Raw genomic sequence first — 25,645 nt, 5'->3', positions numbered from 1 at the left:
AACACCCTGGGATCTGCTCTTCTCACGCTCTGTTATCAGGAGACTTGAGCTCCTGTAATTATAGATAACGGAGATGATAGAAATAATTTCTCATTGAGTACTTACCGTATGTCAGGATCTGAAGTCAGCACTTCCCATGCATTTACTTATTCACACCTCATAATCACCCTGTGAGGTAAGGACTATCATTACCCAATCTTTCCCGAGGCACAGAGAGGGAAAATGATTTGCCAAAATCACACAGCAACTGAGCAACCGCTGTGGCAGAGTAGATCTCAGTAAGCATATGTTACATGGATGGATGGATCTTAACTTCTGGAAGCAGGTACTGGCAGGCCTGGCTGTGTGGACAAGAAAGGACCTTTCCCTCAACAAATTGTGAGTATCTCTGATGCCTGGTTTGTTGCCTGCCTGCCCCTCCCCCAGTTAGGGTTTGTATTAGTTTGCTGTTGCTCCTGTAATAAATGCCACAAAATTGGCAGCTTGAAACGGCACACATTATGTCACAGTGCTGGAGGTCAGAAGTCCAAAATGGGTCTTGCTGGGCTTAAAGATATCTACATCTTAATCCCTGGGACCTGCAAATATGTTACAGACTTGGCAAGAGGAACTTTGTAGATATGATTGAGTTAAGGATCTGAAAATCCGAAGATTATCCTGGATTATCCAGCAGGCTTGAGGTAATCATGAGGGTCCTTATAAGAGGGAGGCAGGGGGCTCAGGGAAGGGGTCAGAAGCAGAGGTCAGAGTAATGCAGCCACCAGCCAAGGAATGTGGGCTCCCCCCGGGACTGGAAACAGATTCTCCCCTAGAAACTCCAGCAGGAACGCAGCCCTGATAATGTGTTGATGTTAGCCCCTAACATCCCTTTGGCACTTCTGGCTTCCAGAGCTACAAGATAACACAGTTGCATTCTTTTAAGCTACTACGTCTGTGTGTTTTCTTATAGCAGCCCTAGGAGACTCATGCATGGTCACAGGCCATCCCTTCTTCACAAAAATATGGCAGGTGGCAGTCTTTCAGAAGACAGCAAGGATGCGCTGGCATAGGCTGTCCTGTATCCCAGATTCCCGGAGGTTGGAAAGGGATGGGATGGGGGCTGGGCTACGTTTCCTGGGTAGCTGAGGTCAAGTATGCACAAGGGGGAATACTGTGGGTAGGAAGGCAGTGGCTTTAAGTTAAATGGGGATCAGGACTTTACCAAGTCCTGTGGAAAGACTCAGTGAATGCCCTGGGCCAGGACACCAGGCTAAAGGCAAAGGCCCTATGGCCTGAACAAAGAGACAGTGTTGAGAGACGGCACTGGGGCTGTGGCAAGAGCACTGGCCTGCCACAGGCTGGCCTTGAGAGCTCAGGCTCTTTCTGCCCTTTTGGGGTTTCTTGCAGGTGACTTGTTAAGGTAATAATCATAATAACAGCAAGCACTTACATGGAGTTGCTTGGTCCCAGACACTCTTCTTCTTCGTGCTCTGCCTTGTAAACATAAACTGACTTGTCCAGTACTCATAACAAACCAATAAGTCGGTGCTGTCATCTTTATTTCACAGGTGAGGGAATTGAGGCCCAGAGAGGTTAAGAAACTTGCTGATGGTCACCCAGCAGGTTAGTGGTAAATTCTTTTTCTTTTCTTTTTTTTTATTATTATTTTTTTTCTTTTTCTTAATTAAAAAAAAAAATTGGCCACACCACACGGCATATGGGATCTTAGTTCCCCGACCAAGGATCGAATCCACACCCCCTGCACTGAAAGCAGGGGCTCTTAACCACTGGATCACCAGGAAAGCCCCAGAAGTGGTCAATTCGTGACTGGAACACATGCACTTCAGATCCAAAGAGAACTGAGAGGTAGGGGAACAGGTTGGGGAAGATTTGGCCAGAGATGTTAAATCAAGACAAGTAGTCATGAGCTGGGGGAGGTGGGGAGACAGAGAGAGAGAGAGGAGGGGGAAAAGCCAGCAGAAGCTGGAAAGATGATTTTGGAATCTGGTCTGAGAGGCTCTGGAGCAGCCGTGGGGTCTAAAAGGACTGGGATGGAGAGGGTCAGAGGAAGGGGGAGGAGCATCTCCATCACTAACAGGCACCCCGGGGTCTCAGAGTGGGCCGAGTGTGGGGACTGGGCCTTGTGGGGCCACAGTATTAATTTGGGTTACACTTACGGACTCACTGTGGGAAACCGACCCAACTGAAGTTGCCATGGTGAGGCAGGATCTCATGCCCCGCCCTCCCCTTCGTCACTCCCCCAATTCCAGCCTTTTGAGTAGAACCCTTGGATTTGGGGCAATACCATTTGAAAACTGCTACCCTGCCTCTATCCCATCAGTTCCTCTGCTCCTGCTTGGATTCCTCCACTGCCCGGGCCGCAGAGAGCCCCCGGGGTCCCCACCCTGCTCCTGCCACCCCCTCCAAGTAGCTTCGGAAGACTCCAGCTTGGACTTCCTCAATCCCAGATCCTTGCACAGAACTCAGTCACTGTTCAGTGCACATTCCAGCCAGCAAGTGACCTTGAGCAAGCCTCCTCCTTGGACCTCCGGGTTTCATCTGCAGAATGGAGCTGATAATAACAACTCCCCTCTGGAAGCCAAGAGACCGGGCCTCAGAACCTCTTAAGAAAATTAAGAAGAGCCGGTGTACACTGACCGCCTACATGAGAAGATGCTGTTGCAATTTTAGCCATCACCGTTTCGACTGTCCTCGTTTGACCAGTGAGAAAACTGAGGCCCAGAGAGGTGAAGTCACCGACCAAGGACGCACAGCAAGGTAGTACAGAGTTGAAACCAGGACACAGGCCCCAGGACTGAGCCTCTTCCTCTTTCCCCTGAGTGTGCAGCCAAACCCACAGAAGGAGCCTGCCATGTGCCTTGTGGCCAAACCCCCTCTCCTTCACATATTTTTTACAGGTAAGGAAACTGACGCTCGCCTGCCCAAGGTCACCCAGCCACTCACATGGGAGCCAGGGAGCCAGGTATGTATGACTCCGAGCTCACTCCCGGTCCTGACCCGTCACACAGCCTCTAGGACTCCCACCCAGTGCTCAGATGCTGGGTTTCCCGGAACCTGTCCCAGGCCTGGGCTGGTTAAAAGCAGAAAAAGTTCCTCTTGGAGCCTCTTCCTGGGCACCTCCCCATCATCAACACATCCCCAGGAGCCCAGGGACAGATAAAGGCAGATGCCCCAGTCCCTGGCTGCCCTCCACCCCTTCCGAGTTCTGCTCCTCCTTGGCGGGGAGGGATGACAGCCCTCCTTGCCTTCCAGGCGGTTGGCAGAGCAGCGGCTGCTGTTCCTGCCTGCTGCCTGGCTGATGGAGAGATTATTTCTAAGCCCTTCCCATTCCCGCCCCCCCTTCTCTTGCAGGACCACACTGGCTGTCCCCGTGGGACTCAGTGCAGAGCCTGCCGCTGAAGCAGGACAGCTGGCCCGGCTCCCTCCCATCACAAACCCCTCAGACCCTCACCTCTCACAGGGAAAGGGGCTTCTAGGTCCTTTCAAAAACAACAACAACCCATCCCACTCCTCTTGGGCTTTTCTGCAGCTGCTGGAGAGAGAGATTCAGAATGAATGGACTTCTGGTTTCTGAAGGAGGCAAGGGAAGAAAGGTTGAAAACTAACTCAGCCAGAAACTGCTGTGTTGGGATTTTTCTTTTCTTCCCCTTCATCTTCACCACAAACCCGTCTCTTCCCTGGGCATCGAGACATGGGCTCCCTTTGCCTTGCCCGGCAGAGAGACAGCTGAAAATAGGCTCCCTGAGACAGGAGGGTGAGTTAAACTTCAGGGGAAGAAGTTAGTATTTGCTGCGGGGGTGGGGGGTATACCGGATGCTCTTAAACATCCCTTCCAAAACGCTGCTTTGAGTGAGTACCTTTCCCACGCTCTGGAAGGAGGTTTGTGTGCCGGGTCTTCCTGGGGGGCAGTGGATTACAAAGTTAGGTTTGTGCAATGAATGAAGAAAGGAAAGTTTGGGGGGGTTCTAGAAAGAGACCCTACCGGGAGACAAGTCCCGGGTTGCACTGGGACTCACCATGTGACCTTGGACGAGTCACTTCAGCTCTCAGGCTCTGGCTTTTTCACTGGGAAAACAAGAACGCTTGGGAAGGCTCCCTTGATTTCAAAATACTCTTTTCTCCGCAGGCTGCTCATCGTTTTCTGGCCGTACATTGTAAATGAAGTAATGCACGCAGAATAACAGACCATTGTGTACTGAGCAAGTGTGAAATGCATAGGCTGTGATTCAACTCTTCGCTGCCTGCTGGAATCCAACTGGCTCTGAAATTGAGAAAACTTTTATTTCCATTCAGCCGCTGAGTTTTCCTCTTGATTGGAGTGCATCTTGGAATGTAAGGTTATAGATGCTTCGGAAGCAGCTCTGGCTAGAATGAATAGCACAGAAAACGGTTGTGGGAGGCAGAGGATGAGAAATATTGTGGTGATGACTTTCTTTAATGCATGGGCTAAATCTGAAATCCTTCCTCTAAGTCAAGCGTCCCACACAGGTCTGAAACGGAAAGACCATTAGAGGCGCCTTCATTTCACAGATGACAAGACCAAAGCCCAGAGAGGGGGAGTAACTGATGCAAGGTCACACAGCAAGGTGGCCGAGACAAGCAGCCCATGAACACAGAGGAGCACTGTCATTGACAGCAAAGTCCTCTAAGTGGGAAGGCAAGTAAGAGGGCTGAGGCAATGGTTGTGGAGCTTCTCCTGGGAGTCAGATGCTGTGCCAAGCACAGTTGCCCATTACTTAACTTTTCTGGGCCTCAGTTTCCTCATCTGTAAAATGGAGATATTAATGTCTACCTCAGGGGGTTGTTGAGATGATTTATCATAGGAGAGGCATGTGGATCAGTGCCTGGCATGTCAGAAGCATCTAGAAGGGTGCTTAATATACACCTCATATGTGTTATTGCCTTAACCCTCACTGTGCCCAAGGAGGTGGGCATCCAAGCTGCCCCAGCTGAGCAAGTGAAGCAAAGGGTTCAGCGAGGCTAAGAAACCCAGCTGGGATGGCAGTCTGTAAGGGTTTACAACCTGGCAGTGAACTTGAGAATCTTTTACACTCTTAAGCTTTATTTTCAATAACTGTACTTTGCAAGGTTGGGTGAGTCTTGTCATTGGCATAAGGATGCTGAGAACAGACAGGTTAAGCTACAGGCCCAAGATCACACAGTCTGGAAGTGACACAGCTCTGACCTGTCCAGCTCAGGACTGAGCTCCCGGAGTCCCAGTCCACCTAATGCCTGTTCCAGGGAGATTCTTCTGAGATATAAATAAATGCTCCACCAGAGAAGGATGTCATCATGTCCTTTTCTACACTGATAGATCCCAGGTGCATAGTAGGTGCTCAGTAAATCTGTGCTGGATGAAAGATTAAAAAAGGATAAAGGATGCAGGTGCAGGAAAGCAGACATGAGGCGATGCGGTCTAGGACTCTGCCCTGAGACTGATGGCTCCTTCCTTTTCTTGCTCTTGTCCCTTCGGGCACCAGGACTTCTTCCGCAATATCCATGCCTTCCCGAGATAGGGGCCTGCATGCAGGACACCATCACTTTCGCTCCTGCAGCCCTTTGAGTCCCTTCTTGTCGGGCCCCGTGGAGCCGCCATCCATCAAAGGCATTTACTACCGCAGGGCCCGGAAGGTGGGCGCGCTGGACGCCTCCCCGACTGCGGACCTGAAGAAGGAGATGCTGGTCAACGTTGGAGGCCGGCGGTACCTGCTTCCATGGAGCACGCTGGACGAGTTCCCGCTGAGCCGCCTGAGCAAACTCCGCTTCTGCCGGAGCCAGGAGGAGATTGCGCAGCTCTGCGACGATTACGACGAGGACAACCAGGAGTTCTTCTTCGACCGGAGCCCCAGCGCTTTCGGGGTGATCGTGAGCTTCCTGGCTGCCGGCAAGCTGGTCCTCCTGCGGGAGATGTGCGTGCTGTCCTTCCAGGAGGAGCTGACCTACTGGGGCATCGAAGAAGCCAACCTGGAGAAGTGCTGCTTGCGGACGCTGCTGCGGAAGCTGGACGACTTGGCCGAGCTGCGCCAAGAGGAGGCCCTGCAGCGGCAGCGGGAGGCCGGGAGGCCCAACGTGCACACGTCCCGCTGGGGGCTCTTCATGAGCCGGCTGCGCGAGATGGTGGAGAACCCGCAGTCTGGGCTCCCCGGGAAGGTCTTCGCTTGTTTGTCCATCCTCTTCGTGGCCACCACGGCCGTCAGCCTGTGCGTCAGCACTATGCCCGACCTGAGGGCGGAGGAGGACAAGGTGAGTAGTCCATCGCTCCATCAGGCGTGGGTGCCCGGGACCCGTGGGACTGGGGGGCCCACGAAAACGTTTTCATGTCTTTTCAGACAGAAGGCAAGAAATGAATATGATCCAGTGTGGACTGTGTTCAATTTCAGAACAAGGCAGTTGTAAAAGATATTTTATATATTTTTTGTTTTTTGAGAAAGAAGCACATGAAGGGGACCCGTGAAAGTCAGGAGGGGCCCTGCCCCTGAGAGCAAACGCTGGACATTGTGGTCTTAATGGGCAGAGCTGGCCCAGCCGTGCCTCTCCTAGCTCTGTGAGCCGAGAGAATCGCTCCAACCTCTCTGAGCCTCAGTTTCCTCCTCCATGAGACACCTGACATCACTGTGAAGATTCACACACTCAGTGCACCCATCGTGTGTTAACTGAGCAGCTATTCTGCGCTGAGCACTAGACCAGGTTCAGATTCCCTACCTCCTTAAGCCAACCTTCTCATGGGCATCTCAGCTCTGACATTCCATTGTCAGAGGAATAAACTAAGGCTCAGGGCACTTAGCTTCTTCGGAGTAATCTAGCGAAGATGCTGATGACAGAAGGGATCCTCAGCCCTCATTCCTGACCCTCCCAGAAGGTCCCTCCCTCCAGGGACATGAAGAGTCAATCTATAAGTGACCCTGCCCCAAGAGGCCTGAGCAGAAACATTTGCTTACCCACTCCCGCCCTCTCTGGTAGCTCAGTGGTAAAGAACTGTCTGCCAATGCAGGAGCTATAAGAGATGTGGGTTCGATCCCTGGGTTGGGAAGATCCCCTGGAGGAGGGCATGGCAACCCACTCCAGTATTCTCACCTGGAGAATCCCACGGACAGAGGAGCCTGGTGGGCTACAGTCTATGGGGTCACAGAGAGTTGGACATGACTGAAGTGACTTAGCAGGCCCTGTCTTTCCAGGAAGCTGTGAGATAACCCTCCTCCCCACCCCCACCACATACCCCAAGGGGCCAGATGGTCTGAAATGTGAGTTTAAAACCTAGCATTTTGTTGGGAAGGTTATTAGAGAGCTTCAAACTGAGAATTGGACTGTTTCCTAAGTGAAAATGTTGCTCTATAATCCTCCATGGCTCCCCATCACCTGACTCATGGAGCTTACATTACAGGAGAGAGAGAGACCCGATCATTAAAACATATACATAAAGTTATGCAGGCTGTGGATGGCTTATAACCAATGTCAGTTGACCTAAGTTCTCTTCCCTTAAACATGGATTCCAGGGACGATCAGAGAAGTTTCCAGATAGAGAGGACATAGATGTAGAACCAGTCAGTGCTTCACACTGAGCAGGCTCTCAATAAATATTTGTTGAATAAAATATCTTGCCCAATCTATACATGTTTTGTTATAAAGCAAATCAACCAAAATGTTTTGACTTTCAGACAGCTTTTTTTCCCATAGAGAGAACTGTAGCTCTAATCATGGACTTTTGTTTTTTCATTCTTTAGCACAAAATTATGTGATTTAAGAATTTGCTTGTTCACTGAAATATTTAGGTGTGGACACTGCAGTTGAAAGATTAGGACAAAGTAAGGAGCGTCAATCTCCTATGCTCCAAGGTTGCCCTGGATCCTAGTTGCTAAAGAAGGACCCCTGGATTTTTCACAAGCTTGTTCCTCTTAGGGATTTTCAGGGAGCCAGGATTTAGACTGTGCAGAGAGACAAGCTCTTTACAAAGCCTAATGCTTTTAAAATTACCCAGGGTATGAACCCAGATTGGTGTGACAGGGACCTGGAAAATTCAATTAGAGGTGAGTGAGAATCCTGTAGAAGCCGTTTCTACTCGTGGAATGAGAGAGGTGGTGTTCCCAGTCCAGTTGCAAGCTCCATGCCACTGGGAAGCCACCACTGGGTGTTCTGCCTAGAGAGGGGCCGCAAGGCCCTGCCCTCCAAAGAAAAAAAAAAAAAAGTGTGTGTATTTCGCTGTTCTGATGGTAATTCAGAGAGCCTGGAGGCTGAGGACCAGACAGGCTTTGTTCTTTCAAACCATGCCCTTACATTTACATAAAAAGATGATGTTCTTTCTCGGCCACTCACGCCTGGTATTTTGTATTTGGCCTCTGGGACATCAGTCTGAAAGCAGATTCAGCCCCGGCTGCAAAGCTGGGCAGCTGCTCCTGGGGACAGGCAGTGCCCGGGAGGTGTGGGGGTCCAAGTTGTTGTCTCAAGGGGACGTGACCCATAGAACTCCTCCATAAACATAGAGAAGGTGTCACCCTGGGATGGAGAATCAGCACACATGCAAAGAAAGCACTTTCCTTCCCTTTTCCTTCTAGCTTCTTACAGCAATATCCCTTAAGTAAACTTGGCAGTTGAGCAGCAAGTTCTGTGCCCAAGATTGCAAATTAAAATGGAAGAGGGAGGAAGTAGATGGACAGGAAGGACCAAGCCAAGTACCTAAAGCCCCTCCGGAAGTGTGTGGACTTCGCTGGGTTCCCTGGCGGAGCTCAGCCCCAAAGGAATGAGAGAACTGATGCTTATTAAGTGCCTTCAGGAGGCTGGCATTGGACAGGATGGACTTAATCTTTGTAACAACTTAAGGAAATGGATACTGTAGCTACAACCATTTTGCCGGAAAGGAAACTGAGGCTCAGGGAAGTTTTATCACTTTCCTAAGCCCAAAGGAAGAAAGTGGCACAGCCAGGATTTGAGCTCACCTCCACCTGGCTCCAAAATCTGACCCCCTCATGACAGAAACTTCTGCTAACCCTCCTGGGTTTGAATCTTGGTTTCACCCCTCATGAGCTCAGTGATCTCGAGAAAGTCACTTACCTTCTTTGAGCCTCAGTTTTCCTTATCTGTAAAATGGGGATGCTGTTAGCCCTTTCCTCAGGGGATTATGGTGAGAATTAAAAGAGTAATATTCATATAACATGATTGGAACAATACCAACACTTAAGAAGTGCTCAGAAATATTAGTCATCATCATTATTCACTTATCTGGTGCTACTTAATAGGAAGTCATCACATTTATCTTTTTATTCATTCATCAACAGTCACTGAGTGCCAACTAAATCCACTCGTCTAGATGCTGCAGATCAGACAAATTCCTCACTTTCCTGGAGCTTGTATTCTGAACATCCCAGCTCCATTTTTAAAGTTCACATAACGTAAAATTAACCATCTTAAAGTGAACAATTCAGCGGCATTTAGCAGAATTCATAATGCTGTGCAGCCAACACCTCTATCAAATTCCAATATATTTCTTTTAAAAAAAAAAATGTTCCTTTTAAGTTCCTGGGCCAATCAGGCAGCCACTCCCCACCTCCACCCACAGTCACTGGCAACCACCTGGCTGCTTTCCATCTCCGCGGATTTTCCTGTTCTAGACATTTCTTATAATGGAATCCTACAATGTGTGGCCTTTTGTTTCTGGCTTCATTCACTCCATATAATGTGTTCAAGGTTCATCTCTGTCGTAGCTTGTGTCGGTACTGCACTGCTTTTAAGGGCCGCATAACGTTCCACTGTCTGTAAATGTCACAGTGCGTTTGTCCATCCGTCCGATGATCAGTTCCTCAGATTCTTTGCTTCCCTCTGCCCGAGTCCTCTGCCACGGTTGTCAACGCTGCCATGCAGCCCTAGTGCCCTGTACGAATAGCCCCTGCCCAGCATCTCTGCTGGTCAGAACACCTTGCCCTCCCTCTGGAGGAAGCGGGAGGTCACTGGGCAGCTACAGCTGAACTCTTGCTCCTTTCGTCTTGACCCCTTCTTCCCTCCTTTCTGCTACCCGGCTCTGCCCCCCTTTGTCTTTGTGCCTCTATTTCTTCACCTGCAGATGAGGATAATGGCACACCTGCTCGGACGGAGCCCTAGGACCAATGGTCTAGTTCTCCTGTGTGGGCACAGAGCCAGCACTGGCTGTTTTCCCCCACCTTTGGGACCCGCTCAGGCCCCTCCCTTGAGCACATCTGCTTTGCTCCTCAAGCTCTCTCCCAGCTCTCAGAACCTCAGGGGATACGCATAGGCATGTGCTCTCACATCCCCACAACCCCCACCCCCCTGCCCTCGTTTTAGCTTCCACTTCCGCCCAGAGGCTTGCTTGGGACTTTGGGGATGTTGAGAAGGGACACCCTCTGGATAGTAGCTCTGCAAAGCGCACTGGGTGGGGGCGGAGCCACCAGGGGGCTGAGGGTAGGACCTCGGGGCTCTGCGTCTCCCACCCCCTCTGCCCTGTGCTGTGCCCCCACTCTCACGGGGACTGGGAAGGAAGGCATAGAGATTTTTAAAGATCAGGTGGATCCCCTGGGGTCCCTTGCTGGAAGAATTCTCTCCTGCTGGGCTTGCAACTCACCTTTTGGGCTGCAGGCACCCCCTCCCCCACCTTGGATAAAAAGCCTCCCGCTGGAGCCAGCATCTCCTCCTCCTTGGTCCTCCTTTCTTGGACCATGAATCAGCTCTGTATAGTACTACCCCCTCTCTGTAGCTTCTCTGTGTTCAGTGACGTTTGGTGATGGCTTTAGAAAAGTCTTCTTAACTTGCTTTGGGGAGTTTGGGGGTCCTCAGCCCCAGCTGAGTCTCCCTAATATCTCACCCAACAAGCACCAATTCCCATTTCCTGGATGGGGGCCCCCTCTCCTGAGTACATGCTTCATGCTGTCCCTCCTGCCTCACCATGCTCCCCTGGTGTCTGGGGGGTTCAATTCCTAACCCGCCCCTGCTTGCTCCACACCCTCCTCAGAGCTCGCAGGGTTTTGGTTCAAGGTGGGGAGGGGGAGGGAGAAGACCATGGAAGAGGCCCAAAGGAGAGGAGGGTGGCAGAGAGAGACCTGGCTTTCGCAAGGCATGAGTCAGCACCACCAGCACCCCGAGACTAGGACCAGAGGCACAAATGACGGAATTCATGGCCAGGAGGAAGAAAAGGGAGGGAGGTGAAAATGCTGAATGGAGCCGTGAGACCAGTACTGAGCTAAGAGGGTCAGACTGGCTGCGTTCCCAAAGGGGAGCTGGCAGGTGTTGCTATGAGAGACAAAGGGTGCAAGGGAGGCTGCAAGGTCAAGGCTCTGGCCCCGAGTCCCCCCAGATGGAACTTCTAGAACTGGCCCTGGCTGTACCTGCAGCCGTCTGCCGGACAGCCTGTCCAGATGGTCCCTCAGGGACAGTGGCTCTGTCCTCAAAAAGCCCCGTCTGCCCCCTGACCCCAAAGCCCTTCAGAGCAGCTCCACTCCGGAGCTTTGGGGAAAGACAGGGCAAGACTGTGGGCCACCCCCTCCACCTTGCCTGAACTGATGCGGCCACTCAAACTCAGGTTTCTTTTTTATTGTGATATAATATACCATCTAATGTTCATCCTTTTAAGGTGCACAAATCAATGACATTTTTAGTATGCAGTTGTGCAACCATCCCCACTAATTCCAGAACATTTTTATCACCCTAAAAGGCAAACTTGCACATACTTCTGGTTACTCCCCATTCCCCTCTACTATCCACCAGCCCCAGGTGACTGTGAATGTACTTTCTATCTTCATGAATTTGCCTTTTCTGGGCACTTTATTCAGTTCAGTCCCTCAGTCATGTCCGACTCTTTGTGACCCCATGGACTGCAGCACACCAGGCTTCCCTGTCCATCATCAGCTCCTGGAATTTGCTCAAACTCATGTCCATCAGGTCGGTAATGCCATCCAACCATCTCATCCCCGGTCATCCCCTTCTCCTCCTGCCTTCAATCTTTCCCAGCATCAGGGTCTTTTCCAATGAGTCAGTTCTTCACATGAGATAACCAAAGTATTGAAGCTTCAGCTTCAGCATCAGTCCTTCCCATGGCACTTTATAGACACAGAATAATACAATATATGGTCTCTTACGTTGGCTTCTTCCATTGAGCATAAGGTTTTCAAAGTCCATCAGCTTTGTAGCACATGCCAGACCTCCTTTTCGTGGCTGAGTAGTATTCCGTCGTATGGACAGACCATATTTTGTTTATTCATTCATCTGTTGTTGAGCATTTCATTTCTTTCCACTTTTGGGCTGTTATCAGTCACACTGCTCCGAATCTTCATGTACAAGTTTTTTTGTGTGCATGTGGGTTTTCAGTTCCTTGAAGTATACACTTGGCAGCAAAATTGCTTAGTCATACAGCAAATGTATGTTTAAGTTCTCAAGGGACCACCCACCTGTTTTCCACAACAGCTGGACCACTCTACATTCCCACCAGCAACGTTTTTGTGTGGGGGGGGTTCTAATTTCTCCGCAGCCTCAATAACACTTGTTTGTTTTTATCCAAGTATTACTGCTTTACTGTATATTAGTTCTAGGGGTACAACAGAGTGATTCGACATTTTTCTCCCTTATACTCAATTTAAAGATATTGTTATAAAATACCAGCTGTATTCTTTGTGCTGTATATCACATCCTTGTACCTTATTTATTTTATACCTAGTAGTTTGTACCTACTAATCCCCTGACACTTACTTTTTGTCCTTATAATCACAGCTGTCCTGGTGAGGGTGGAGTGGTATCTCATTGTGCTTTTGATTTCCAACTCTGATTAAAAAAAAAAAAAAAATCTTTTCATGATGGAAAATTTGGGGCATTTGCAGAGTAAATAGAATATCTAATGAACCCCTAATTACTAGCCATGACTCAGCCTTCCAGACGGTGGAGAGCCTGCCACTCGGGTTCTCTCTCTCCAGCCCCTCCCACCTCCAATTGTTTAGCATCGTGCGTTTTATTGTTATTTTCCAGTTTTATGGGAGAAATTTACATACATTGAAATGCACAAGTCTTAGCTGCTGGATGTAACAAATGGGGCACGCCCATGTCACCCACAGCCCTGGCGGGCGTGGAATATTCCCATCACCCCAGGATGTTCATACAGGTTCCTCTGTAGTCTTCCCTATCCCAGCCAGAGGCGGCTGCTGTTGCTGTGATTCTGTACACCTCCTGTGAGCTTTGCCTGCTCTTGGACTTCACCCGGATGGAAACATCACCCCTCATCTGCCTGTGACATCCATCATGTTGTCATACTGTTCACCCCTCCAGCCTTCCCAGGGCTGCTCCTGTTTCTCTTCATTGCAGGAGGGAATCAGAGCACCCTCATTCCCACCAGGGACAAGTGCCCCCACGAGGGTGACCAAGCACCCTAGTTTGCCCAGGACTGAGGGGGACTTTCTGGTGACCTGGAACTTTCTGTTGCTCAATCTGGAAAGTTCTGGGCAAACCAGGATGAGTGGTCCATCCTACCTGCAGAATACAACCGAAAACCTCCTCAGAGAAGGTGACTTTGTCCTTTCCTTCTATTCTAGTTTTCCTCAGATATTGACTGGCCTGGAAATCATTTTCTCAGCTCAAGCCCCGTAAATCCCTACCACCCCAACACCGGCTGCTCGTAGGGCATTTCTCTGAGGACCAGTGCTGGGAGGTTGGTTTAGGATGCAGAGCTGAGCAGCAATGCAGGGGTGACTCCACACAGCACTTACTTGCTGCAGTGCAGGGAGGTGGCCGGCGGGAGGTGGGTGGTTCATGCCTGGAATATCCAAAAGCTGGCACCAGAGGCAGAGGGAGGAGGGCCCACAGAGCCTTCTCTGCCTCCCAGGAGTCACCTTCCTGAACTACAGGGTCACTGGTCTGGGGAGATTACTCCCAGGCCACCCGACGCTCTTACCCCAAAGGGAAAACTCCCCAAATGTCAGCGATGAAAGGGGCCTTATAGAGAGAATCTGGCCCAGAGTCTAAAAAACTTCCAGGTGCCTCTGAGTCAACAGGAGGCCTTGCCAAAACGCAGATTCCTGGGCCACCCTCCAGGCCTTTGATTTTGTGATGGGAGCCCCAGAACCCACGTTTGTAACAAGCACTCCGGGGGATTCTGCCGCAGGGGTTATGAATTGGCTTTGAGAAATGCCGATTCTGTCCCACCCTCTTTATCATGAGGTAGAGTCACTATCAAGGGGTAGTGACTACTGAAAGGTCACAGAGCAAGTTCATAGCAGGACTGGGGAATCGGGATCCAAAACTTCTGAACTTTGCAGAACCCTGAAGCAAACCCCAGGCAGTCATGGCAAAGAACTCTTGTGTTCTGGAGAATTTCCTCCACTTCTCGTAGAATTCAGGATAGGAGAAGGTATGGTCACCCTTCAGCTGAGTGGGCAGACCATGCCTGCGACCCATGGTCGTCTTGTACAGGCAGCTGCAGTGTTTCATGCAGCGGCGGCAGTGGCAGCCTGCTAACTACCTCTCCTGCATTATTCCCACTGGTCACAGCTCTCCCGGGGCAGAGAAACAACGGTCCAGGGGGGATGAAGGATTTGCCTAAGTAGGTGGAAGTGAACCCGAGTCACAGACACTCAGGACTCCACGCCCGCAACCGCACACCCACCAACTCCCACCTCTTGGATCAGGGAGGGCAGGGGAGAGAGCTACCCGACTCAGGACCGGTGAATAGAGATCAGGACAGTCCAGCCCTCTTTTCCCTCCAAAGGTCAGACAAAAAGAACATTTCAATTTAGCATTCCCCTGAGCCCAGGCACTGGAAATAATTCCTTTTTCCACCTCAGGGCTTTTTAATCCAAAGAAAACCACAGTTGTCAATGTGTTGCTTTTCACTTAGTCAACTGGCTTCAGCCATTCATTCCCTCATGGATACAGATGCCAGAGATCCAGACATAGATGGAGATGGAGATAATGCAGAGGTAGATGCAGACCAAGAGGGAGATATAGATGATACACATATAGTCGTAATATGTAGAGTCAGGTTCTCAACTCTGGCTTCACATGAGAATCATTGATGGGGCTTCTGGAAAGTTCTACCACTCAGGCTCAAACCTAGGTGTCCCAGCCTGGACATCAGATTTTTCAAAGCCCCCCAGGTGATTCTAACACACACAGTTAAGGCTGAGAACCACTACACTAGAAACAGAGCTTCTCCAACCTTATTGTGTGCATAAATTATTGTTAAAATGCAGATTCTGCAGCTCCCAGGGGAGGCTTATGCTTTTGGTTCCAGGACACACTTTGAGTGGCAGAAGGACTAGCGGAAGTCTCTGTTGGGGGCAGGGGTAGGGGTGTGAATGACACAGGGAGGAAGCCACAGGAGCCCCACCTGGCTGGGATCTCTTGGGAAGGAAACAGTTGCAATCTGCATCACAGGGCTGTACTGGGAATGGTGGCATCCTCTGCCCTCCCCACCCACCCACCCCTAGCCTCCAAGCCCCCAGAAACCACAGCTGCTTCTCTGGCCCTTTACCTCCAAAGTCTAGCATGGGACCTGGCACAAGGTGAGCCCTCCATGAGTTTTTTTTAAGGTAACTTTATGTATTTATTTGTGGCTGTGCTGGGTCTTTCATTGCTACACGGGCTTTTCTCCAGCTGCGGCGAGTAGGGGCTACTCTCTATTCATAGTTGCGGTGCACAGGCTTCTGATTGCAGTGGCTTCTCTAATTGTGGAGCACAGGCTCCAGGGCGCAGGCTCAGCAGTTGCGGCGAATGGGCTTTGTTGCGCCACAGCATGTGGGATCTTCCCGGACCAGGGATCAAACCCACGTCCTCTGCATTGGCAGGTGGATTCTTTACCACTGAGCCACCAGACAAGCCCGCCCTCAGTGAGTTTTGTTGGATGAATGAATGAGGGATCATGGGCAAAGAAGTTACAAAATAGTCTGTAGTCTCCGGGAGACCATCTCCTCCGAATGTGGGCTCAGGCAATTTATTTCCGTGCTCAGAATCATTTCCTGGACTGTCAGTGAAGCCTGCTCATGGCATCACTGTGGGGCTTAAGTGACAGCACCAGATCAGCACCTGGTACACAGAGCTGCTCATGTTGGTAAAGGAGAAAGTTGGCTACTGTAACCAAGAGGCTCCACGAGAGAATGGCTTTCAACACAATGTGCTTAGTCGCTCAGTCGTGTCCGACTCTTTATGACCCCATGGACTGTAGCCCTCCAGGCTCCTCTGTCCATGGGATTCTCCAGGTAAATACTGGAGTAGGTTGTCATGCCTTCCTCCAAAGGATCTTCCCAACCCAGGGATCGAACCCAGGTATCCCTCATTGCAGGCAGATTCTTTACCATCTGAGCCACCAGGGAAGCCCTTCAACACAATAGACACTGGTCTCTCTCTCACCCAAAGAGGGGCCAAGGAGAGTGGGCCGCTCTCATTCTGAGACCCAGGTTTTTCCCACGATGATGCTTATCCTTCCTGGAGCATCGGTCCAGTCTGCTGGTTCTAAGCTGGGTTGCAGGGCAGGCTGGGTAGTCCCAGCTCACAGGAACGGGAGAAAGAGTGCAAGAACTCACACCCACCACTAAAGTCCTGGAACTGGAAGTGCGGCGCATCACCTCTATTTACATTCTGTGGGTAGGGACTTGGTCATTTGGCCACACTTAGCTGCAGGGGAAGCTAGATCAGGTGGTTTCTGATCTGACTGGCCATGCGCCCAGCTGCAACTTGAGAACTACAATAAAAAGGGAGTTCTGGCGGATGACTAAGAGTCTAAAACAGAGCTCCATTGATATAGAGATACAGATTAATGATAGATGGATAGATAGATAGAATATAAAGACTATATACTATACAAAGAATATATAGAGAATATATATTTAAATGTTTAATATATAGTATAATGGGCTTCTCAGGTGGCCCAGTAGGAAAGAATCTGCCTGCAATTCAGGAGTTGCAGGAAACACGGGTTCGATCCCTGGGTCCAGAAGATCCCTGGAGGAGGGCATGGCAAGCCACTCCAGTATTCTTGCCTGGAGAATCCCGTGGACACAGGAGCCTGGTCAGCTATAGTACATAGGGTCCCTAAGAGTCAGACATGACTGAAGTGACTTAGCACACATATATTATATCAATCTATTATGACATATATAATATATAACATGTATTCTAAATATTAATACATTATTATTACTAAATATTAATATGTAGTAGTATGTATTCATATATTAATAATGTAGTTAATATATGAAATATAGAGGAAATATATTTAGTATAGACTCAGTATAGCATTTTTAGTACAGACTGTACCTATGGAATCTGTGTATATGAAATCAGTCTCAATATCAGTACAGAGCTCTAGAAATGCTTTCCAGCATGGTTCTCTTGCCATTTCCGGTGCTTCGTCTCTCTACCCTGCGTTTCCTCGCCTCTCCAGGGGGAGTGCTCGCAGAAATGCTACTACATTTTCATCGTGGAGACCGTCTGCGTGGCCTGGTTTTCCCTCGAGTTCTGCCTGAGGTTTGTCCAGGCCCAGAACAAGTGCCAGTTCTTCCAAGGGCCCCTGAACATCATCGACATTCTGGCCATCTTCCCCTACTACGTGTCCCTCGCCGTGTCCGACGAGCCCCAGGAGGACGGCGAGCGGCCGGGCGGGAGCTCCTACCTGGAGAAGGTGGGGCTGGCGCTGCGCGTGCTGCGGGCTCTCCGCATCCTCTACTTGATGCGCCTGGCACGCCACTCGCTGGGGCTGCAGACGCTGGGCCTCACGGTGCGCCGCTGCACGCGCGAGTTCGGCCTGCTCCTTCTCTTCCTGTGCGTGGCCATCACTCTCTTCTCTCCTCTGGTCTACGTGGCTGAGAATGAGTCCGGGCGGGTCCTGGAGTTCACTAGCATCCCGGCCTCCTATTGGTGGGCCGTCATCTCCATGACAACAGTGGGCTACGGAGACATGGTACCCAGCAGTGTGCCGGGCCAGATGGTGGCCCTCAGCAGCATCCTGAGCGGCATTCTCATCATGGCCTTCCCGGCCACGTCCATCTTCCACACCTTCTCGCACTCCTACCTGGAGCTCAAGAAGAAGCAGGAGGAGCTGCAGGCCCGCCTCCGCCGCCTGCAGAACGCGGCCACGGCCAGCGAACACGAACTCCTGAGGGACGTCAGTGACCTGAGCCTGGAGGGCCCTGCCTTGCCCATCGCATACATTTAACTCAAAATCCTCCCCCGAAGATGCCAGACCTTCAGCGCATGGCCCTCGGCTGACATGAGCTGGAGAACACCAGCGCCTGGATCCTCCAGGAGTGTGTTTGTAGAGCTTGGGGGCTCACCCCCAAAGCTGGGAGGGGCTCAAGGCCAAGGATGTTTGGTCGGGTGATTCTTGACCCTCCTGGGCACAGTGTTCCGGGCTGGCCTTATCCATATCACTTGCCATTTCCTCTCTCCCTGCCCCTCGATAAGCACATCCAATTTCGCTGGGTTAGGTCTGTCTCCCTTCCTTGCCAGCAGAGTCTTCAACATCCCAGGCTGGATTCCAGACGCCCACAGAACTGAACCTACAGAATTCCATTCCTCCCCTAAGACCTTCTTTCCTGGGCCAACGCACCACCAGGAACTGGAGGGGTCAGTCCCTGCAAACCCCTCTGATCAGATCTCTCCACCCAGCCCTACCAGTGGTTCCAGCCGGGGTCAGTGTACTCTCCCATTGCTCACACCACCCATGGCATTTTCCTAATGCATCTGCCTCTGTCCAGCTCTGGAAGCCCTTAGCCAAGAAGGCAGAACTGCATCTGTGTTAAACCCCACAGTGGGGGCTGGGGGCCCGCCATCCCTCCTGACGTGCCTGGGACCTGGGCAGGAGCCCCACTTGCTGGCACAGCAAGCCCTCCTGGGCTCTTGGTGGGACCTTCTCCAATTATTCAGTCCTTGGCTTTGACAGAGGCTAACTCTCTTAGGGCACCCAATTGTCCCTTGAGAGAACCATTCCTGCTGCTGGTTCCTTTAGCCCTTTTGGGACCTCGGCTTTCCACTCTCAGCTAAACCACCAGAGATGCAGCATAGAAACGAGGGCAGCCTTGGTGTCTGCACCCCCTGCCTGCTCCCCAGATCCCTTGATGCCAGCTCATAAGACCTTCTTTGGCCTATATTTAAACAAATTCATTTGCTTAGGGTTAGGTTTCATTCATTAATATGCTTGGCCCTTTGCATCCAGCATAGGACGCAGAGGTTGGACCAAGTCTTTGGAGATAGCAGTGCATCCTGAGCAGAGGAGAAGGACCAGTGAGCTCTGGGCAGTCAGCTCATGGAGGGCTTCACAGAGACACAGGAGGGGGTGGATGCAAAGGGTTGTTTTGGAAGACAAAGCTGGAAAGGTGGGCCGGAATAAGATGCTGTGTAGAGGACTTGGACTTTCCAGCAGATGCAGAGGAGACGTTGGAGATGCTGGAGGAAGGGGCGATGTGAATGGACTGCAGTGTGGGTGAAGATGATGGGATGGGCTTCTGGAGGGCCAGTTTGGAACAGGGAACAATTGAGCAGTTCAGGCAAGCTGCAAGCGCCTACCTCCCCCATGTCATTAATTGTACAGGTGGTGCCAGGTCCTGAAGTCTCATCTTTTGTTTCCCAGCTGAGCACACCTGGGAGAGGCCAGTGACCTCCCACCAGTGGCTCCGCCATGTATTGCTATGTGCCATGGGCTGTAAATCTGCTAAGAAAGAGCACAAGGTTGCAAATGGATGATGGAGAGGAGGTTGTGGACCTCTGGATCTAATGTAGTTCACGTGTAAGCATTTCATCGACGGGGACAACCAAACTTCATTTCACTAGTATTTAGTGCAGGCCTACTATGTGCTGGGCATATGCTTCCCCCTGACTGCAATGCCAGGGTCAGTTTAACCACAGGTGGCTTGGGCAGGGGGCCATCTACACCAGCATCTAGCTTCAAGCTGGCCTTGACCTCGTGGGGAGTCCTCATTCCCTTTGATTGCTCTGAGTGCCATCTCAGCTGATGGGCATACATGTCCCCCCATTCCTCTAGCCCCCCAAGAATCAGCAGGGCACTCCCTAGTCCTTCCCAAGGTGACATTTCACCAAATAGACACTCTGCATGGTGGCAGAGTGGCCAGTCAGGGCTTCCCTGGTAGCTCAGCTGGTAAAGAATCTCCCTGCAATGCAGGAGACCCCGGTTTGATTTCTGGGTCAGAAAGATCCCCTGGAGAAGGGATAGGCTACCCACTCCAGTATTCTTGGGCTTCCCTGATGGCTCAGACAATAAAGAATCTGCCTACAGTGCAGGAGACTTGGGTTCGATCCCTGGGTTAGGAAGATCCCCTGGAGGAGGGCATGGTAACCCACTCCAGTATTCTTGCCTGGAGAATCCCCATAGACAGAGGAGCCTGGCAGGCTATAGTCCATGGGGTCGCAAAGAGTCAGAAATGACTGAGTGACTAAGCACAGCACAGCACAGCACAGTGGCCAGTCACACAAGGAAAAGTCTTGCCCTTCAGAAAAGCCACCCATGAGTTTAGCCCCATCCCTCTCTGTCAGTTTCAGGGGCTGGGCTAAATCTGTGGTTTTCCACTTGGGGTCCCACGAAGATCCTCAGGGCTGCTGCTGTTCCAAGGCACAACATTTGCAAATAATGATTTTTAAAAGAATGTGCAAATTTCTAGACACCCTCCCCCATTTTAGTCATGGCCCCTCTGTGGGGCAAGCTCACCCCAGACCTGGAATGGCCTACGACCCATATCAGGCTCCAAATTGATACTCCCTCATTTTCTTCTTTTCTCTTACTAAATTTTTGGCCACTGTGCAGCATGTGGGATCTTAGTTCCCCGACCAGGGATCAAACCCTCACCCTTCTCATTAGAAGGAGGGAATCTCCCTGGACTGTTAGGGAAGTCCCAGGTCCTCCTCTCTCTTCTGATTGGAGACTTTTTTGTGCTGCAAACCTGCGGCAAAAACCCCTCACTTCCACTCAGCCCATTCTGTGACTGGCTCCCACCAAGGCCTCCCTCTTTTCCTGTTTCCCATACTTCGGCATCCAAATGAAAATGTGCCAAGATTAAAAGAAAAACAGTCGAGCCCATCACCAACATGAGCCTCTACCGTGTCTCAGTACATGCCCGGTGGAAATTCTTTACCAAATTAGAAGCGGAAAATTGGAATTGATTGCTCGCAAGTGGGGCTTAATTAAAAGCTCTATTTGTCTCTCCCTTCCATGTCCCCTGGGGACTGATCTTGGTTAGTCTAGCTTGGCAGAGCTGCCTTTCCTTAATGCTGATTGGGTAGAATGGGGGTGACCAGCAGGTTGCTAGGCAGTCTCTTCATCCCCATTGGCTGAAAAGAGTCTCGCGATTCCCAGAAGGGCTTGTTTTTCTTGGAGGCCAATGGGCATGACTGCAGCCAAAAGTTGAAATTTTCCAGCTGAAGGCAAAGAGCAAAGGGCCTTTTGCTTCAAGTCACTTCCATGTGGCTCCCAGAGGCAACTTTAAAATGTTGATTCAACACCTCTCTAGCCAGAGTTGAGCCCACATGACTTGAGGATGGATAGGTTAATTCTTCAACATCCAGCAGGTGGGGCTTGACTCACTGATTCTGTTTTCATGGCTTTTAGGACTGGAAGGCCCATCAGAAGACAGTCTAAGCAGGTGGTTACCATGGGGTATCTGTGAACCTCTTGAGATTATGTACATCTCAAAATGCACAGCTTTGAACAAGGGTCCAGTGACATTTATCAACCCTCGAGGGAATCCATGACCCCTGAAAAAGGACAAGAAGTAAATCGACTTCGACATTTTAAGATGGAGCGACCAAGGCTCAGAATGGGAAAGCCACCTACCCAAGGCCACAAAGCCGGTTCATTTAGTTAGATCCGAGTATCCTGACTCCCAGCAGAACACTCTGTTAATAGTATATCAGCTCTTAGGTTCATCTGACACAGTGCTTGAGACCGCAAAGAAACTATTCAAAACAAGATTGTAACACGTTGCCACGTACCCCGAGCAGGGTAAGGAGAGTCGTCTTGGGGCCTCTGAGCACCAGCTCTTACCCTTCGTATAACATGGACATGGAAATCAATTCCACTGGGCTTTCTTTCTCTCATTGATCCCATGGATAGGGTGGAGGAGACTGTTGTTTTCTCCCAGCGTGGACAGTCTGTGATTCTGGGAAGTTCATTGCAACTGTTTATATGATGGGGGGTGGAGGCAGGTAAGAAACCGAGAGAGAGCTGAGAAAGAAACGCTCACCATGGCCCCTGACTATCCGCAGAACTGCTTCCTTAGCAAAAACCACAGGTAGTTCAAGTTTGAATAGGAATTCACGGAGATCTCTGCCCACAAGCTGCCCACCACGTTCCTACCTGTCCACCTGGGCATCTCACACCCAGTGCCTGGCTGCACGGCTCAGCCTCCCCCCGCCCACTTCCCTCTAAGGGCTTAAACTCTCTCCCTATGCTTCTTGTTGAAATGCTCATGATGGGCTTCACTTGTTGAATGGTTACTGGGCACGGGGCAATTGATTTTTTAACATTTTATTTGGGAAACTCACCAAAAGAAGTTGCAAATACAAAAATAGTACACAGAAGACTCCAATACACCTTTTAAGAAACATTTAGCCCCATTTGTTATATCATTTGCTCTATTTTTTTTTATTATTATCTATACGTAGGATGCTTTTCTGGACCCTTTGAGGGCAGATGACTATATCGTGGCACTTTGCTCTCAGAACTTAAGAAGATGGTAACTGAAAAGCCTATCAGAACACCATGGGTCCAAGGGTTCCCAGCCAAGAGTTTCCACAAGGGGTTTGGAAATCTCTGGTGTTGACCCTCAACAAAGCATGTGTACGTCTTGTGCATTTCAGAGTGCAGTGTCCAATGATTTCATCAGGCTCTCAAAGGAATCTACAACTCCTCCCCTCAAATAAAAAGACAGAAGCTCTGAGGGAAACCAACTCCTTCATTTTAAGATGGAGAGCCCAAGGAGACCCAAAATACTTTGCTGTGTAGATCCTAAGAATAAGGACATTCTCTTATAAAGCCACGAGGCAGTTAACCAATGTCAGCACATTCAACCTGGATGCAGTATTTTAATCTAATCTAGCGTCCGGTCCAGCTTTGTCGACTGACCTAATAATATCCTTTATAGACTTTCCCCTCTGGGACAGGGTCCAGGGTAGGCTTGGATGTTGCATTTCCTTGTCCTATCTCTAGCTTCCTGTAGTCCAGATCTTTCCACAGCTTTCATTTGTCATAGATGGCATGGAAATTCAGGGTGAGTTTCATCGCCCTTTTCCAGCAGAATGTGCCTCATTTTGCACCCATCCCCTTGTGTCTCTTCATGTTTAGATTGAGGCTGTGCTTTTCTGGCCAGAAGTTGTGTTATTCTCTGGGAATCACATCCAGGGGTGACATATGAGCCCTTTATTATGGGAGGTGACCTGGGAAATGCTGGCAGGGGAGTGGAACAAGAGAGCTGGGGAGTGCTGACCAGCCCAAAGGCATTCAAATGAGGAAAAGAACCCCAGCTCCCAGGCAGCCCCCATAGAACATGCTAGAAGGACCACCCAGTGACTCGGTGAGGTGGAAAGAGGGTCTGCCTGGCAGGTGACCTCATCCCCAAGGCTCAGAGCAGGTCTGCTCTCTCCCCTGCTGCCAGGAGGAGGGGACCGTCCCTCGCCCTCTGACTCTGCCAGCCTGGGAGCCGCCTGGCGCACACATTCTCAGAGCTAAATGATCCTTACGGTCGCTGTGTCCAACCTGCCCCTTTCTCGGGTGTGGACACGGAGGCCCAGGGAAGGGATATGATAGGACAAGTCACACAGTCAGAGGTGACAAAGCCAGGACTGGCAGGCAGCGCTTGCAGCTCTGTGCTTCCTGACCCTCGCCCAGCACTGGGCTCATCCATCATTTGACATCTAACCAAGGGGCACCTCCCAGAACACAGTGTTGGTTAAAAATAAAACAAACAAAGGGACATGCTCTCCTCACTGGCTCTGAGGCTCCCAGGCCGTCCAGAGCAGCCCCACCTTCCTGGCTGCCAGCTCCAGGTCACACACGGAGAAGGCGCGTGACTTTCCTAAGTCACCTTTCCTGTATGCGGGACAAAAGGAAAAAGAATGAATTTGGGCACCCTGAGCTAAAATTAGCCAATCTTGCTGTTCCAAAGGCTTCCATTGTACTCAGTCAATGACTGGCTTGAAATAAGATCCCCTGGAGAACTCAGCAATTTCACCTGCGCCTTCCTAACTAAGCTTCTGGGGCTCCCCCACCCCTGCAACTCCTAGAGAAACATTAAACAATACTGAGACATGACAAGTGGCTTCTCTGGTGTGTTGGGGCAGGTCTAGCCTCAGAGACTGACCTCGGGCTGACCTCGGGCTGTAGGAGGAAATGGGAGGGTCCCCCAGGTGATGGGTGGCATGGGTCAAGCTCACCTATCTCTGTATCATGGCCATGTCAGAAGTCAGAAGGGCAATGGTTAGCTTCTAGGGCATTGTTTCTTAAATGCCTGCCTTGGGCCAGGCATTGTTCTGTCAGCAAGACAGATGCTCCCAGACATGTGGCTGGAGGGGATGATCAGGGGAGGGAGGCAGACCACAGATAAGTTCAGAAGGAAACTAACAGGACAGGGGACTTCCCTGGTGGTCCAATGGTTAAGAATCCGCCTTCCAATGCAGGGGACGTGGGTTTCATCCCTGTCTGGGAACTAAGATCCCACATGCCACAGGAAGTAAGCTTGTGTGCCCCCAAAAGAGAGGCCAGTGGGCAGCAACAAAGACCCACCACAGCCAAAAAAAAAAAATAAACAGGACGAGCAGAGCCTAGGAGGAAAGAGGGCAGAGTGGTGATGGGAGGAGCCATATGGGGCACCTGCTCTGAGGAGTTCTGTCTTGGTCCTCCCAGATGTTTGGGTTCCCCCAGAAGGAGACCCTGAGGCAAGGATTTACAGGCAGGCAGTTTATTTGGGAGATCATCTGAATAAACACGTACATCTTTAGGACACATCCACAAACATCAGTTAGAGATGTTTTATTTCCAAGGACAGGAAACTCAGACTTCATCAGTCAAACAGACAAAGAAAAGGAGACTTTGTTGGTTCTTATGACTGACAATCCACAAGGAGCTCAGGTGTGGTTTGATCCACATTCTCTAGGTCTTTTATTATTCAAATACTGATCGACTTATTTGGCTGCACTGGGTCTCAGTTGCAGTCTGCGGGATCTTCAGTCTTGGCTGTGGCACGCAGGGTCTTTTATTTGAAGGATGTGGAATCTAGTTCCCTGACCAGGGTTTGAACCTGGGCCCTCTGCATTGGGAGCTCAGAGTCTTAGCCCCTAGACCAGCAGGGAAGTCCCTCTCTAGGTCTTTTCGAATGCTTCTACAGGTCAGCAACAACAACAACAAAAAGAGCTCATAGTAAAATGGAAAATTTCAAAACCTCTTCCAGAGCCATATTTTGGAACAGGGTTTCTGTTCTTTCTGTCTAACCCAATGGTCCCCAACCTTTCTGGCTCCAGGGATCGATTTCATGGAAGACAGTTTTTCCTCAGATGGGGGACAGGGGATGGTTTGGGGATGATTCAAGCACATTACATGTATTGTGCACTTTATTTCTATTGTTATTACATCAGCTCCACCTCAGATCATCAGGCATGAGATCCTGGATGTCGGGGACCCCTGCTCTAACCCACTCCTGTGAAGAGAAGATTCTATCATTTATTC

General features: G+C 50.4%; 1 protein-coding gene across 1 annotated transcript; it reads left to right on the top strand.

Moving 5' to 3' along the window:
• The first annotated feature begins 4,132 nt into the window (after positions 1–4,132).
• On the top strand, positions 4,133–24,402 carry KCNG4 (potassium voltage-gated channel modifier subfamily G member 4). Its single transcript, XM_019980324.2, has 3 exons — positions 4,133–4,332; positions 5,481–6,243; positions 17,363–24,402. Coding segments are annotated over exons 1-3 (1,536 nt in total). The 5' UTR covers positions 4,133–4,330; the 3' UTR covers positions 18,134–24,402.
• The last annotated feature ends 1,243 nt before the right edge of the window (positions 24,403–25,645 follow it).

Source organism: Bos indicus, chromosome 18 (assembly GCF_029378745.1).
Source record: "Bos indicus isolate NIAB-ARS_2022 breed Sahiwal x Tharparkar chromosome 18, NIAB-ARS_B.indTharparkar_mat_pri_1.0, whole genome shotgun sequence".
NCBI classification, from domain to species: domain Eukaryota; kingdom Metazoa; phylum Chordata; class Mammalia; order Artiodactyla; family Bovidae; genus Bos; species Bos indicus.
The sequence above is the reverse complement of the archived record's forward strand: the minus strand, read 5'-3'. Positions and strand labels throughout refer to the sequence as shown.